This window comes from Mytilus californianus, unplaced genomic scaffold (genome assembly GCF_021869535.1).
Source record: "Mytilus californianus isolate M0D057914Y unplaced genomic scaffold, xbMytCali1.0.p SCAF_21, whole genome shotgun sequence".
NCBI lineage: Eukaryota > Metazoa > Mollusca > Bivalvia > Mytilida > Mytilidae > Mytilus > Mytilus californianus.
Window position 1 is genome coordinate 5,418,783 of NW_026262670.1, and position 16,774 is coordinate 5,435,556.

The window sequence follows — 16,774 nt, forward strand, 5'->3', positions numbered from 1 at the left end:
TGGGAATTATCTGCAAAATATTGTGTTCCTGGAGAAAATGATATTCCAATCCAGTTGAAAAATATGACACCTAATTATATCTGGACTGACTGTTCAGCAATAAAATTTCAAGAAACACTTTCTTCAGATACACTACAAAACTACATACTAGAATTCAACAACAGCACAATTCAATTTACTCAGACATCAGTAGATGAAGCATCATCAAAACTTTCAAACATCTTTTTATCAGCAGCAAATCTATCACTTAAACGACCTTTAAAAAAACACACAAACAAACAAAAAAACAAAAAGTGGTTTGACGCAAGTTTACAACAAGCTCGAACTAACTTGCTTAATTATGGAAAAATTTATTCAAGATTTCCATATGATCCAATTATCAAAAATCACTTTTACAAACTGAATCGTGAATACTCCAAACTAAGGAAATATAAATACAAACAATACAAACAATCATTGATTAGTCAGCTGGACTCCTTGCACGAAGAGAATCCAAAACTGTATTGGAACTTAATTAATGAACTACAGGAAAAAAATGAAACTAAAAAAAAATGTGGAGTACAACCATCAACTTTGATATCACATTTCCAAAAGTTGTCACAACTGAAAGGTGAATTTCAAAGTAGATATACAGAGCTATGTGAAAAACTGAAACAGTTAGAAAACTCAAAATGTTTCAACGAGTTGGACTCCGTTATCACTGAGTCTGAAATATCCAAAGCCATTTCACACTTAAAATGCAATAAATCATCAGGCTTGGATAACATTAGTAATAATATGATAAAGAATGGACAGACTTTCCTTTTAAAAAGTTTTCAACAGATGTTTAATACTTGTCTGTCTTCAGGTATATACCCAACATCTTGGGCTGAAGGTTATATTACACCAATTTTTAAAAGCAACGATACAAGTGACCCTAACAATTATAGAGGAATAACAATAACAAGTGCAATTGGAAAGCTTTTTAATAGAATATTAAGTCTAAGACTGGACAAATTTCTTCAGGAACATAATATTATACATGATAGTCAAATTGGATTCACAAGGAAAGCCAGAACTGCAGATCATATGTTTATTTTAAACTGTCTTATTAACAAATACTGTAATTCAAAAGAAGGTAGACTGTTTGCCTGTTTTGTTGATTTTCAGAAGGCTTTTGATACTGTTATACATACAGGGATCAAGATTAAACTACTAGATATTGGGGCTGGGTCTTATTTTTATAACATTATTAAAAGTATGTATGAAATTAGCAAATCATGTGTCAAAATTCAAAATCAAGTAAGTGATTTTTTCCCATTAGATATTGGAGTCAAACAAGGTGACAACCTCAGTCCGAATTTATTCAAGATATTCATAAATGATTTGCCCAGATATTTGTCAGATACTAGAGACCCAGTTAATGTCAATGACAAAGATCTACATTGTTTAATGTATGCTGATGATATTGTTTTATTATCTACATCAGCTGAAGGACTACGAGAAAAGCTGGGAATGCTTGATAAATTTTGCAAAGATTGGTGTCTCAATGTGAATACTAATAAGACAAAGGTGCTGATTTTCAACAAGGCAGGCAGACATGTAAAACAGATATTCACATTTCAGAATATAAATCTGGAATGTGTTTCAAAATACAAATACCTAGGTTTATATTTAAACTCATCTGGTTCATTCAGTTATGCTCAAAATGAACTATACAAAAAATCCCTGAAAGCTCATTTCAAATTAAGGAAAGATCTTTTATCACTTAATCCTGATGTAAAAACAAGTATTCATGTTTTTGACCACACTGTAAAACCTATTTTATTATATGGTAGCGAAATATGGGGGATGTTTAATTCTCTTTCCTCTAAATGTAAGACGGAAGATATATCTTTTGAAAAATTATATTCAGGTTTACCCTGTGAGAAACTTCATATAAAATTTTGTAAATTTATACTTGGGGTACACAAGAAAACAACAAATGCTGCAGTGTTATCTGAACTTGGAAGATTTCCAATATATTTTAATATTATAAAAGGAATGTTATTGTACTGGTATAGATTAGAGAATTTAGGTAATAATTTTCCTCTATTAAAAGAGGCATATACACAATCAAAGACACTACATCACATGAATATAACATCATGGTATGGTTCAATAAATGTTGTTTTTAAAATACTTGGTATTGACTATACAAATGCCATAAATGCTCCATTTTGTGAATCCTTATACAAATTTAAGAAATATATACAAACCAAGCTATCAATATTGTTTATTAGCTGTTGGAAAAAACAAATAGATAAATTTTCAGACAGTAAACTGAAAACCTACCTTTTATATAAAACAAATTTTGGTTTTGAAAAATATCTAACATTGATCAAGAATTTTGAACTTAGAAGAAGTTTTACTAAATTACGTGTATCTTCTCATAGATTACAAATAGAATTAGGTAGATATCAGGGTATTCCCCGAATTAACAGAATATGTAATAAATGTTCTTCCAATACTGTCGAAGATGAGGCTCATTTTCTATTTGATTGTAACAAATTTGAGGATGATAGAAATTGTATGTTAGCTAGTATTGCACAATATAATTCTTATTTTAATCATATGAACAGTCAAAGCAAAATTATCTGGTTATTTAGTGTAGAAAATGTTGAGTTACTTAAAATAATATGTAATTTTATATACAAACATCTTCCTTAGTGAAGATTAGTTAAAGGAAATCTATGTGTGTATATACATTTGATTGGACATAGAAAATTATATTCATCTGAATATCACAACCGTACTAGCCGATTAAAAAAAAAAAAATTGTTAAGATATATTATTTATTCAAATGTTCTCTTATATCCTTGAGGCATCGTCCCCTGGTATCAACTGCATTCAAGTTACCTATGATGCTTCCTTGTTTGCTTTTGATACAGGTAGGAAAGAGACATTTACACACATTTTACATGCCTATGGCCCATAAGGTATCGCCCCCTGGTGTCAGCTGCCTTTAGGAAACCATAATGCTTTCCTATTTGCTGCTGACACAGGATGAGTCATGGACATGTTTAATTTCTACTTTCTTTTTGGCTAATTATTATATATTTAATTGATCCAACTTTTTGTGTACTATACATATGTGGATATCTATTTTTCTTTTTTTTCTTTTTGGGCTGCTTGTTTGTTATCTATATCAACCACACTTGCAATAAAATGCATTAGTATTAAAAAAAAACAACATACTATAGATTCTTTATCTACGTTTTCTTTAAGAACTTAAATAGTTCTCGTTTAACTTTTTTTTTTTTTTTTTTATCTCGTTGTTTGTATTGTATTATGAAAAAATTATTGATGTTGTAATGTTTATGCCCTTTGGGGCCCATAATTGGAAATAAAATATCTTATCTTATTACGCGATCTCGGTAAAATGATTATGTGCTTCTTCGAAGACTTTTATGATAATTTTTAGTATAATTCTATCAAAAACATTCACATATAGCATATCAAATTGCTCAACAGTCATTAATCTTGCAGGTTAGATAAACTGTGTATTTTTCAATGATCACAGTAGAAAGATATTAATAGTTAAAGTAGAACCGACTGATTTGTCTTCGCAGGTATGTTGACAGAAAATTTACGAGTTTTTCTCAATAGAAAAATATTCTACCGTCGTAAAATTGTGCAGCGGAAGAAATATCATTTCTCTACGGGTTTCTTTCCGTTTTTATTCACTGGACGTATGTTACTCGTCGTAATAAGTTTGTTTTCAGCTGGAGGGAAACACACAAAAAGTTCACGCGCCATTGTTTGGTTGCAGATTTTTACGAAAACTTCAAAAAACATTTTTATTCAACCTGAGCGAAATTTCACAGACATCCTAGATTCGAATGAATAAAACCAATATCTAGAATATGTATTTGGAATGTCGTTTAATTTAATCTAGCTTTGGGAACTTTTCAGAGAGCGACTTTATGTTCAGTGGATATGAGGCACTAGAAACTTGACTGTGCTGTATGATGCGTCTCTGCTTTTATTTCCATTTTCATGTAAAATTTGAGCACTTCGTGCTCTAAAACTCGAATATGTCTTGTTGAATATATCATATTTTTCAAAAAATATATGTACTTAATTTTATTATCAATTAAACGATGGTCCGTGCTCGAACTGGCCACCTGAAAGTTTCAATACAAAATATACCAACCAAACCCAAGATTCTTGTATTTTTATAATTCGAAAGTTGTACACATCATTTGCCTCTAAATTAACAATTACAAAGGTTCATCTGTTTTTAAAAAAAGGGGGGGGGGGGGGTTCACGGTGAAGACTCTGGCCATAAATATGCATTTTTCCTATATAGGCTAGGCAAGTATAAGACCAGAATCGGTACCGGGTGAAGCAGCATACACACGGACGATTCAAAAGAGACATAAAGACAAAAATCACACCAATGTTAACCATTAGACTTGGGGCAAAAATAGTCTCCACTGTATTTAACTGAACCCCTTCCCCCACAAAAAAAAAATCCCGAGGAAAAGGGGGGTGTATATATTTTCAATGAATGATAGTTGGACTGAAATATTTGTTACCTATTGCAACATTAACAAGCAGATTTAATGTAAAAAGAATCCCAAAGCAAGATTGAAACGAAGAAAAAGATATTCTCCGTTAAAAAAATAAATAAATAGGTTTCTCTATTGTCTGTTGATTTCTGTGAAGGCCAATTAGCATATAGCGTTTAATGGATGTTAGTTCAAGTCTCAACATGCTGTGGGTTTTTCTTTCTTTCTTAATTTGTAAACCTTTTTTTCTGTTTCTTTTTCATTTTTGTGGAGGATTATTTTTTTTTTGGGGGGGGGGGGGGAGTAATTGTTTGACATGAAATTTAGTTGTTTATGAATAGAACACACACTTTAATAGTAAATCCAAAGTACTATTTAGGTCGTTTTTTATTCCCAGCATGATGGAACTATTTTCTACATGTTAGGACAACCTCATGATGTTGACAACCAGTAGAAATTTAAAACTTTTTCTTTCTAGTTCTCTCTTAGTCGTATCAAATCCAGAAAAAAAAGAAATAAGAATCAATTTCTATCAAACGTGAATCCTATCCCTCTTTTCAGCTATGGGTAGAAACGTAAACAACAGGACAAGTTTGGCATGTTCTTTGGGACAGAAACCCAACAACACCAGATCGATAGATTTTTTATTTCCAATAGAGGACTTAATCTATAATCAAATATTTCATTCTTGGGCTTTTTATTACTTTCTATCTCCTTTTTTATTTTCTTCTTTAAATGTTTTTATGAATTATCATATTTGAAGCAATTCTTTTCATATTGACATTGAACGCCTTTTCTCTGTCTCAATATACAGTATTTATCACAAATGAAGGAAAATGTCTTGGCGAAAAGAGGTGTGTTTGCTGTCCGGGGGTTAGGGTAGTCTTAATTGAAAACGGCAGCAACAAACGTTTCTCAATGTATACACAAATAAGCGCATTTAATACTGTCAGTCACACATTGTCTGTATATACTAGTAGACTTTGTTTTTCTGTGTCGTTAAGTTGCTGTCATTTCAATATGAAAATAACCTCTTCTGTTATATTAGAATCCTACAATTTCGTAAACAATCCTTTAAAATGCATGATACATGTTATCAAAGAAATAAACCCTTTTCTTACCTTTTGTACAAATGTCCGTCCATCCTTGTTTTAGTTCATAACAGTAGACATGCTACGTATGTGACGTCACTGTATTGTTTCTGGTTTATTCATCTCGCGTGCTTTGAACAGATTAAAATGACATAACAAAGACACAGACAAGTCGTCAAAACACTAAAAAACAGAGAGAAAAAAGAAGAGAAAAACAAACAGGACAACCCATTTTAAAGAAACATAAAAGCAAGTAGGTGCATTTATTTCATACACGAGTAAAACAAAGGAAAATTCGAGAGGTGAAGAAAAGTATCAATATGGTTACATAATCAGCTATCGTCAATAACAGGAACGCTCCTTTTACTATCCCCCAACCCCAAACACACATCTCCAACGATAGAACCACGATGAAAAGCGAGTCCAAACATAAAAGACTGGTGATATATGAATGTAAGTACACTCGCACTATATATATCTGCATGTAATAAAATGAAAAATAATTGCAGAACTGTTAAATGTTTAACAAAAACCTCCATACTTTAGAGTTTCCTGCTAACTTTTAATACACAATTGTAGTAATTTTGACAAAAAAAAAAACAAAAACAAAAAATAACAAACGTCACTGCATTCATTTTCTATTTGTTTACTTGTATGTTGACAATACATCTATACATCTTTTGTATTGTAAAATTGAGAATGCAAATGGGGAATCATGATGTCAAAGAGACAACAACCCGACCAAAGAGCAGACAACAGCCGAAGGCCACCAATGGGTCTTCAACGCAGCGAGAAAATCCCGCACCCGGAGGTGGTCCTCAGCTGGCCCCTAAATAAAATTGTGTACTAGTTCAGTGAAAATGGACGTCACATAATCAGCACATTTTTACAGTATATTAGTACCGAAAAAAGTACTGAGTTTAATTTAGAGTTACCTCCCCATTGACTAGTTGATATGAAATAGACGTCCAACCTTTGACATTGCATACGTGTAGAAAAAGTCCTCTAAAAAATTTCAGTCAAGATGAAAATGAATAAGAAGGGAGAAAAAAATCACATAATGAGAAAAATGAATTAGTTGGCTGAAGTGTTTAAATGTGTGATTTGCCCCCCAACCCCCCCCCCCCCCCCAAAAAAAAAAAAGAGAATGAATAAAAAAAAATATCACTTCCTTTATTCTTAGATTGTATTTTAATCGAATATTATTTTGAAAGAATTTTAATCAGTTCAAAAAATATGTGCGTGAAAGTAAAATGATATATCTTTAATATTTCCTTACTAAAAATAATTTTCCCAAAAGGCAACTGCATAAATGTTAGAAATAGTATACTCTTAAGGAGTGAAATGAAGCAAAAAATGGAAATAATTTGACTGAAAAAAATATTTCAAAGAACAGTGCAAAGTGAAGAAAAAAGAAAAGGGCAGGGTAGGGCTCAGCTATATTTAGTTTGATAACTAATGTACAACAATTGTAGATTCTTTTTGAACAAATTGGGTAGCCCTTAAAAGGGCTTTTGGTGGCTGAATAGCCTCTGCAGACTGTAGTCTGGAACAGTTTACTTCTTCTTTGGTGTCTTCTTGGCTTTTGGTTTGGCTGCCTTCTTTTTAGCTGGTGACTTGGCTGCCTTCTTTGGCTTGGCTGCTTTCTTTGCTGCTGGTTTCTTAGCTTTAGGCTTGGCTGCCTTTTTCTCTCCAGCTGGTTTCTTTGCTGCCTTCTTTTTCTTAGGTGTGCTCTTTGCCTTCTTTGGCTTGGCAGCCTTAGGTTTAGCTGCTTTCTTTGCCTTTGCTGGCTTCTTTTTAGCTTGTTTTGCTTCTCCAATTCTGAAAGATCCGGATGCTCCAGTTCCCTTGGACTGCTTCAAAACTGTTGTTCTTAACTCCGGCTCTGAGTGCAAGTTTTAAATGAGCGTTTACTGACTTGGCATCTTTTCCGACGTTGAAGTTGGCCATGATGTACTTCAAAATTGCTTGCCTTGAGGAACCTCCACGTTCTTTCAAAGCAGCGATGGCTTTCCCAATCATCTCGCTGTATTTAGGATGTGCTGAAGGCTTCTTTGGCTTAGCTGCTGCCTTTTTCTTTGGTGATTTAGCTGGTGCTGGTGCTGGTGCTGCTACGTCTGCCATTTTGAACGATTCAAAATATTATCCTTTACGAAGTTTATACTACAAATAACGATTTGAAAATAACGCCATTCAAGGCCTCGTTTATTTATAACAGACGAACGCGGACCTCGACGAAGACACCCTTAAAAATAACTTGTAAAATCCATTACGCGATCTCGGTAAAATGATTATGTGCTTCTTCGAAGACTTTTATGATAATTTTTAGTATAATTCTATCAAAAACATTCACATATAGCATATCAAATTGCTCAACAGTCATTAATCTTGCAGGTTAGATAAACTGTGTATTTTTCAATGATCACAGTAGAAAGATATTAATAGTTAAAGTAGAACCGACTGATTTGTCTTCGCAGGTATGTTGACAGAAAATTTACGAGTTTTTCTCAATAGAAAAATATTCTACCGTCGTAAAATTGTGCAGCGGAAGAAATATCATTTCTCTACGGGTTTCTTTCCGTTTTTATTCACTGGACGTATGTTACTCGTCGTAATAAGTTTGTTTTCAGCTGGAGGGAAACACACAAAAAGTTCACGCGCCATTGTTTGGTTGCAGATTTTTACGAAAACTTCAAAAAACATTTTTATTCAACCTGAGCGAAATTTCACAGACATCCTAGATTCGAATGAATAAAACCAATATCTAGAATATGTATTTGGAATGTCGTTTAATTTAATCTAGCTTTGGGAACTTTTCAGAGAGCGACTTTATGTTCAGTGGATATGAGGCACTAGAAACTTGACTGTGCTGTATGATGCGTCTCTGCTTTTATTTCCATTTTCATGTAAAATTTGAGCACTTCGTGCTCTAAAACTCGAATATGTCTTGTTGAATATATCATATTTTTCAAAAAATATATGTACTTAATTTTATTATCAATTAAACGATGGTCCGTGCTCGAACTGGCCACCTGAAAGTTTCAATACAAAATATACCAACCAAACCCAAGATTCTTGTATTTTTATAATTCGAAAGTTGTACACATCATTTGCCTCTAAATTAACAATTACAAAGGTTCATCTGTTTTTAAAAAAAGGGGGGGGGGGGGTTCACGGTGAAGACTCTGGCCATAAATATGCATTTTTCCTATATAGGCTAGGCAAGTATAAGACCAGAATCGGTACCGGGTGAAGCAGCATACACACGGACGATTCAAAAGAGACATAAAGACAAAAATCACACCAATGTTAACCATTAGACTTGGGGCAAAAATAGTCTCCACTGTATTTAACTGAACCCCTTCCCCCACAAAAAAAAAATCCCGAGGAAAAGGGGGGTGTATATATTTTCAATGAATGATAGTTGGACTGAAATATTTGTTACCTATTGCAACATTAACAAGCAGATTTAATGTAAAAAGAATCCCAAAGCAAGATTGAAACGAAGAAAAAGATATTCTCCGTTAAAAAAATAAATAAATAGGTTTCTCTATTGTCTGTTGATTTCTGTGAAGGCCAATTAGCATATAGCGTTTAATGGATGTTAGTTCAAGTCTCAACATGCTGTGGGTTTTTCTTTCTTTCTTAATTTGTAAACCTTTTTTTCTGTTTCTTTTTCATTTTTGTGGAGGATTATTTTTTTTTTGGGGGGGGGGGGGGGAGTAATTGTTTGACATGAAATTTAGTTGTTTATGAATAGAACACACACTTTAATAGTAAATCCAAAGTACTATTTAGGTCGTTTTTTATTCCCAGCATGATGGAACTATTTTCTACATGTTAGGACAACCTCATGATGTTGACAACCAGTAGAAATTTAAAACTTTTTCTTTCTAGTTCTCTCTTAGTCGTATCAAATCCAGAAAAAAAAGAAATAAGAATCAATTTCTATCAAACGTGAATCCTATCCCTCTTTTCAGCTATGGGTAGAAACGTAAACAACAGGACAAGTTTGGCATGTTCTTTGGGACAGAAACCCAACAACACCAGATCGATAGATTTTTTATTTCCAATAGAGGACTTAATCTATAATCAAATATTTCATTCTTGGGCTTTTTATTACTTTCTATCTCCTTTTTTATTTTCTTCTTTAAATGTTTTTATGAATTATCATATTTGAAGCAATTCTTTTCATATTGACATTGAACGCCTTTTCTCTGTCTCAATATACAGTATTTATCACAAATGAAGGAAAATGTCTTGGCGAAAAGAGGTGTGTTTGCTGTCCGGGGGGTTAGGGTAGTCTTAATTGAAAACGGCAGCAACAAACGTTTCTCAATGTATACACAAATAAGCGCATTTAATACTGTCAGTCACACATTGTCTGTATATACTAGTAGACTTTGTTTTTCTGTGTCGTTAAGTTGCTGTCATTTCAATATGAAAATAACCTCTTCTGTTATATTAGAATCCTACAATTTCGTAAACAATCCTTTAAAATGCATGATACATGTTATCAAAGAAATAAACCCTTTTCTTACCTTTTGTACAAATGTCCGTCCATCCTTGTTTTAGTTCATAACAGTAGACATGCTACGTATGTGACGTCACTGTATTGTTTCTGGTTTATTCATCTCGCGTGCTTTGAACAGATTAAAATGACATAACAAAGACACAGACAAGTCGTCAAAACACTAAAAAACAGAGAGAAAAAAGAAGAGAAAAACAAACAGGACAACCCATTTTAAAGAAACATAAAAGCAAGTAGGTGCATTTATTTCATACACGAGTAAAACAAAGGAAAATTCGAGAGGTGAAGAAAAGTATCAATATGGTTACATAATCAGCTATCGTCAATAACAGGAACGCTCCTTTTACTATCCCCCAACCCCAAACACACATCTCCAACGATAGAACCACGATGAAAAGCGAGTCCAAACATAAAAGACTGGTGATATATGAATGTAAGTACACTCGCACTATATATATCTGCATGTAATAAAATGAAAAATAATTGCAGAACTGTTAAATGTTTAACAAAAACCTCCATACTTTAGAGTTTCCTGCTAACTTTTAATACACAATTGTAGTAATTTTGACAAAAAAAAAAACAAAAACAAAAAATAACAAACGTCACTGCATTCATTTTCTATTTGTTTACTTGTATGTTGACAATACATCTATACATCTTTTGTATTGTAAAATTGAGAATGCAAATGGGGAATCATGATGTCAAAGAGACAACAACCCGACCAAAGAGCAGACAACAGCCGAAGGCCACCAATGGGTCTTCAACGCAGCGAGAAAATCCCGCACCCGGAGGTGGTCCTCAGCTGGCCCCTAAATAAAATTGTGTACTAGTTCAGTGAAAATGGACGTCACATAATCAGCACATTTTTACAGTATATTAGTACCGAAAAAAGTACTGAGTTTAATTTAGAGTTACCTCCCCATTGACTAGTTGATATGAAATAGACGTCCAACCTTTGACATTGCATACGTGTAGAAAAAGTCCTCTAAAAAATTTCAGTCAAGATGAAAATGAATAAGAAGGGAGAAAAAAATCACATAATGAGAAAAATGAATTAGTTGGCTGAAGTGTTTAAATGTGTGATTTGCCCCCCCAACCCCCCCCCCCCCCCCCCCCCCCAAAAAAAAGAGAATGAATAAAAAAAAATATCACTTCCTTTATTCTTAGATTGTATTTTAATCGAATATTATTTTGAAAGAATTTTAATCAGTTCAAAAAATATGTGCGTGAAAGTAAAATGATATATCTTTAATATTTCCTTACTAAAAATAATTTTCCCAAAAGGCAACTGCATAAATGTTAGAAATAGTATACTCTTAAGGAGTGAAATGAAGCAAAAAATGGAAATAATTTGACTGAAAAAAATATTTCAAAGAACAGTGCAAAGTGAAGAAAAAAGAAAAGGGCAGGGTAGGGCTCAGCTATATTTAGTTTGATAACTAATGTACAACAATTGTAGATTCTTTTTGAACAAATTGGGTAGCCCTTAAAAGGGCTTTTGGTGGCTGAATAGCCTCTGCAGACTGTAGTCTGGAACAGTTTACTTCTTCTTTGGTGTCTTCTTGGCTTTTGGTTTGGCTGCCTTCTTTTTAGCTGGTGACTTGGCTGCCTTCTTTGGCTTGGCTGCTTTCTTTGCTGCTGGTTTCTTAGCTTTAGGCTTGGCTGCCTTTTTCTCTCCAGCTGGTTTCTTTGCTGCCTTCTTTTTCTTAGGTGTGCTCTTTGCCTTCTTTGGCTTGGCAGCCTTAGGTTTAGCTGCTTTCTTTGCCTTTGCTGGCTTCTTTTTAGCTTGTTTTGCTTCTCCAATTCTGAAAGATCCGGATGCTCCAGTTCCCTTGGACTGCTTCAAACTGTTGTTCTTAACTCCGGCTCTGAGTGCAAGTTTTAAATGAGCGTTTACTGACTTGGCATCTTTTCCGACGTTGAAGTTGGCCATGATGTACTTCAAAATTGCTTGCCTTGAGGAACCTCCACGTTCTTTCAAAGCAGCGATGGCTTTCCCAATCATCTCGCTGTATTTAGGATGTGCTGAAGGCTTCTTTGGCTTAGCTGCTGCCTTTTTCTTTGGTGATTTAGCTGGTGCTGGTGCTGGTGCTGCTACGTCTGCCATTTTGAACGATTCAAAATATTATCCTTTACGAAGTTTATACTACAAATAACGATTTGAAAATAACGCCATTCAAGGCCTCGTTTATTTATAACAGACGAACGCGGACCTCGACGAAGACACCCTTAAAAATAACTTGTAAAATCCATTACGCGATCTCGGTAAAATGATTATGTGCTTCTTCGAAGACTTTTATGATAATTTTTAGTATAATTCTATCAAAAACATTCACATATAGCATATCAAATTGCTCAACAGTCATTAATCTTGCAGGTTAGATAAACTGTGTATTTTTCAATGATCACAGTAGAAAGATATTAATAGTTAAAGTAGAACCGACTGATTTGTCTTCGCAGGTATGTTGACAGAAAATTTACGAGTTTTTCTCAATAGAAAAATATTCTACCGTCGTAAAATTGTGCAGCGGAAGAAATATCATTTCTCTACGGGTTTCTTTCCGTTTTTATTCACTGGACGTATGTTACTCGTCGTAATAAGTTTGTTTTCAGCTGGAGGGAAACACACAAAAAGTTCACGCGCCATTGTTTGGTTGCAGATTTTTACGAAAACTTCAAAAAACATTTTTATTCAACCTGAGCGAAATTTCACAGACATCCTAGATTCGAATGAATAAAACCAATATCTAGAATATGTATTTGGAATGTCGTTTAATTTAATCTAGCTTTGGGAACTTTTCAGAGAGCGACTTTATGTTCAGTGGATATGAGGCACTAGAAACTTGACTGTGCTGTATGATGCGTCTCTGCTTTTATTTCCATTTTCATGTAAAATTTGAGCACTTCGTGCTCTAAAACTCGAATATGTCTTGTTGAATATATCATATTTTTCAAAAAATATATGTACTTAATTTTATTATCAATTAAACGATGGTCCGTGCTCGAACTGGCCACCTGAAAGTTTCAATACAAAATATACCAACCAAACCCAATATTCTTGTATTTTTATAATTCGAAAGTTGTACACATCATTTGCCTCTAAATTAACAATTACAAAGGTTCATCTGTTTTTAAAAAAAGGGGGGGGGGGGGGTTCACGGTGAAGACTCTGGCCATAAATATGCATTTTTCCTATATAGGCTAGGCAAGTATAAGACCAGAATCGGTACCGGGTGAAGCAGCATACACACGGACGATTCAAAAGAGACATAAAGACAAAAATCACACCAATGTTAACCATTAGACTTGGGGCAAAAATAGTCTCCACTGTATTTAACTGAACCCCTTCCCCCCACAAAAAAAAATCCCGAGGAAAAGGGGGGGTGTATATATTTTCAATGAATGATAGTTGGACTGAAATATTTGTTACCTATTGCAACATTAACAAGCAGATTTAATGTAAAAAGAATCCCAAAGCAAGATTGAAACGAAGAAAAAGATATTCTCCGTTAAAAAAATAAATAAATAGGTTTCTCTATTGTCTGTTGATTTCTGTGAAGGCCAATTAGCATATAGCGTTTAATGGATGTTAGTTCAAGTCTCAACATGCTGTGGGTTTTTCTTTCTTTCTTAATTTGTAAACCTTTTTTTCTGTTTCTTTTTCATTTTTGTGGAGGATTATTTTTTTTTTGGGGGGGGGGGGGGGAGTAATTGTTTGACATGAAATTTAGTTGTTTATGAATAGAACACACACTTTAATAGTAAATCCAAAGTACTATTTAGGTCGTTTTTTATTCCCAGCATGATGGAACTATTTTCTACATGTTAGGACAACCTCATGATGTTGACAACCAGTAGAAATTTAAAACTTTTTCTTTCTAGTTCTCTCTTAGTCGTATCAAATCCAGAAAAAAAAGAAATAAGAATCAATTTCTATCAAACGTGAATCCTATCCCTCTTTTCAGCTATGGGTAGAAACGTAAACAACAGGACAAGTTTGGCATGTTCTTTGGGACAGAAACCCAACAACACCAGATCGATAGATTTTTTTATTTCCAATAGAGGACTTAATCTATAATCAAATATTTCATTCTTGGGCTTTTTATTACTTTCTATCTCCTTTTTTATTTTCTTCTTTAAATGTTTTTATGAATTATCATATTTGAAGCAATTCTTTTCATATTGACATTGAACGCCTTTTCTCTGTCTCAATATACAGTATTTATCACAAATGAAGGAAAATGTCTTGGCGAAAAGAGGTGTGTTTGCTGTCCGGGGGTTAGGGTAGTCTTAATTGAAAACGGCAGCAACAAACGTTTCTCAATGTATACACAAATAAGCGCATTTAATACTGTCAGTCACACATTGTCTGTATATACTAGTAGACTTTGTTTTTCTGTGTCGTTAAGTTGCTGTCATTTCAATATGAAAATAACCTCTTCTGTTATATTAGAATCCTACAATTTCGTAAACAATCCTTTAAAATGCATGATACATGTTATCAAAGAAATAAACCCTTTTCTTACCTTTTGTACAAATGTCCGTCCATCCTTGTTTTAGTTCATAACAGTAGACATGCTACGTATGTGACGTCACTGTATTGTTTCTGGTTTATTCATCTCGCGTGCTTTGAACAGATTAAAATGACATAACAAAGACACAGACAAGTCGTCAAAACACTAAAAAACAGAGAGAAAAAAGAAGAGAAAAACAAACAGGACAACCCATTTTAAAGAAACATAAAAGCAAGTAGGTGCATTTATTTCATACACGAGTAAAACAAAGGAAAATTCGAGAGGTGAAGAAAAGTATCAATATGGTTACATAATCAGCTATCGTCAATAACAGGAACGCTCCTTTTACTATCCCCCAACCCCAAACACACATCTCCAACGATAGAACCACGATGAAAAGCGAGTCCAAACATAAAAGACTGGTGATATATGAATGTAAGTACACTCGCACTATATATATCTGCATGTAATAAAATGAAAAAATAATTGCAGAACTGTTAAATGTTTAACAAAAACCTCCATACTTTAGAGTTTCCTGCTAACTTTTAATACACAATTGTAGTAATTTTGACAAAAAAAAAAACAAAAACAAAAAATAACAAACGTCACTGCATTCATTTTCTATTTGTTTACTTGTATGTTGACAATACATCTATACATCTTTTGTATTGTAAAATTGAGAATGCAAATGGGGAATCATGATGTCAAAGAGACAACAACCCGACCAAAGAGCAGACAACAGCCGAAGGCCACCAATGGGTCTTCAACGCAGCGAGAAAATCCCGCACCCGGAGGTGGTCCTCAGCTGGCCCCTAAATAAAATTGTGTACTAGTTCAGTGAAAATGGACGTCACATAATCAGCACATTTTTACAGTATATTAGTACCGAAAAAAGTACTGAGTTTAATTTAGAGTTACCTCCCCATTGACTAGTTGATATGAAATAGACGTCCAACCTTTGACATTGCATACGTGTAGAAAAAGTCCTCTAAAAAATTTCAGTCAAGATGAAAATGAATAAGAAGGGAGAAAAAAATCACATAATGAGAAAAATGAATTAGTTGGCTGAAGTGTTTAAATGTGTGATTTGCCCCCCAACCCCCCCCCCCCCCCCCCCCCCAAAAAAAAAAAGAGAATGAATAAAAAAAAATATCACTTCCTTTATTCTTAGATTGTATTTTAATCGAATATTATTTTGAAAGAATTTTAATCAGTTCAAAAAATATGTGCGTGAAAGTAAAATGATATATCTTTAATATTTCCTTACTAAAAATAATTTTCCCAAAAGGCAACTGCATAAATGTTAGAAATAGTATACTCTTAAGGAGTGAAATGAAGCAAAAAATGGAAATAATTTGACTGAAAAAAATATTTCAAAGAACAGTGCAAAGTGAAGAAAAAAGAAAAGGGCAGGGTAGGGCTCAGCTATATTTAGTTTGATAACTAATGTACAACAATTGTAGATTCTTTTTGAACAAATTGGGTAGCCCTTAAAAGGGCTTTTGGTGGCTGAATAGCCTCTGCAGACTGTAGTCTGGAACAGTTTACTTCTTCTTTGGTGTCTTCTTGGCTTTTGGTTTGGCTGCCTTCTTTTTAGCTGGTGACTTGGCTGCCTTCTTTGGCTTGGCTGCTTTCTTTGCTGCTGGTTTCTTAGCTTTAGGCTTGGCTGCCTTTTTCTCTCCAGCTGGTTTCTTTGCTGCCTTCTTTTTCTTAGGTGTGCTCTTTGCCTTCTTTGGCTTGGCAGCCTTAGGTTTAGCTGCTTTCTTTGCCTTTGCTGGCTTCTTTTTAGCTTGTTTTGCTTCTCCAATTCTGAAAGATCCGGATGCTCCAGTTCCCTTGGACTGCTTCAAACTGTTGTTCTTAACTCCGGCTCTGAGTGCAAGTTTTAAATGAGCGTTTACTGACTTGGCATCTTTTCCGACGTTGAAGTTGGCCATGATGTACTTCAAAATTGCTTGCCTTGAGGAACCTCCACGTTCTTTCAAAGCAGCGATGGCTTTCCCAATCATCTCGCTGTATTTAGGATGTGCTGAAGGCTTCTTTGGCTTAGCTGCTGCCTTTTTCTTTGGTGATTTAGCTGGTGCTGGTGCTGGTGCTGCTACGTCT

At 34.1% G+C, this 16,774-nt stretch overlaps 2 protein-coding genes and 1 pseudogene across 2 annotated transcripts; all 3 read right to left on the minus strand.

The window, feature by feature from the left end:
- Positions 1-7,114: 7,114 nt before the first annotated feature.
- LOC127732009 (histone H1-delta-like) lies at positions 7,115-7,784 on the minus strand (annotated as a pseudogene).
- Positions 7,785-11,629: 3,845 nt separating this feature from the next.
- Positions 11,630-12,298, minus strand: LOC127732005 (histone H1-delta-like). The gene has a single exon (XM_052241052.1). It carries the CDS (start codon positions 12,259-12,261, stop codon positions 11,695-11,697), a length of 567 nt encoding a protein of 188 aa, XP_052097012.1. The 5' UTR covers positions 12,262-12,298; the 3' UTR covers positions 11,630-11,694.
- A 3,849-nt stretch (positions 12,299-16,147) lies between these two features.
- LOC127732018 (late histone H1-like) lies at positions 16,148-16,767 on the minus strand. The gene has a single exon (XM_052241067.1). The coding sequence runs from the start codon at positions 16,675-16,677 to the stop codon at positions 16,213-16,215; it is 465 nt and encodes a 154-aa protein (XP_052097027.1). The 5' UTR covers positions 16,678-16,767; the 3' UTR covers positions 16,148-16,212.
- Between the last annotated feature and the right edge of the window lie 7 nt (positions 16,768-16,774).

Coding starts and splice junctions, on each gene's coding strand:
- LOC127732005 (XM_052241052.1), bottom strand. CDS start 12,261: ATGGCAGACGTAGCAGCACCAGCACCAGCACCAGCTAAATCACCAAAG.
- LOC127732018 (XM_052241067.1), bottom strand. CDS start 16,677: ATGATTGGGAAAGCCATCGCTGCTTTGAAAGAACGTGGAGGTTCCTCA.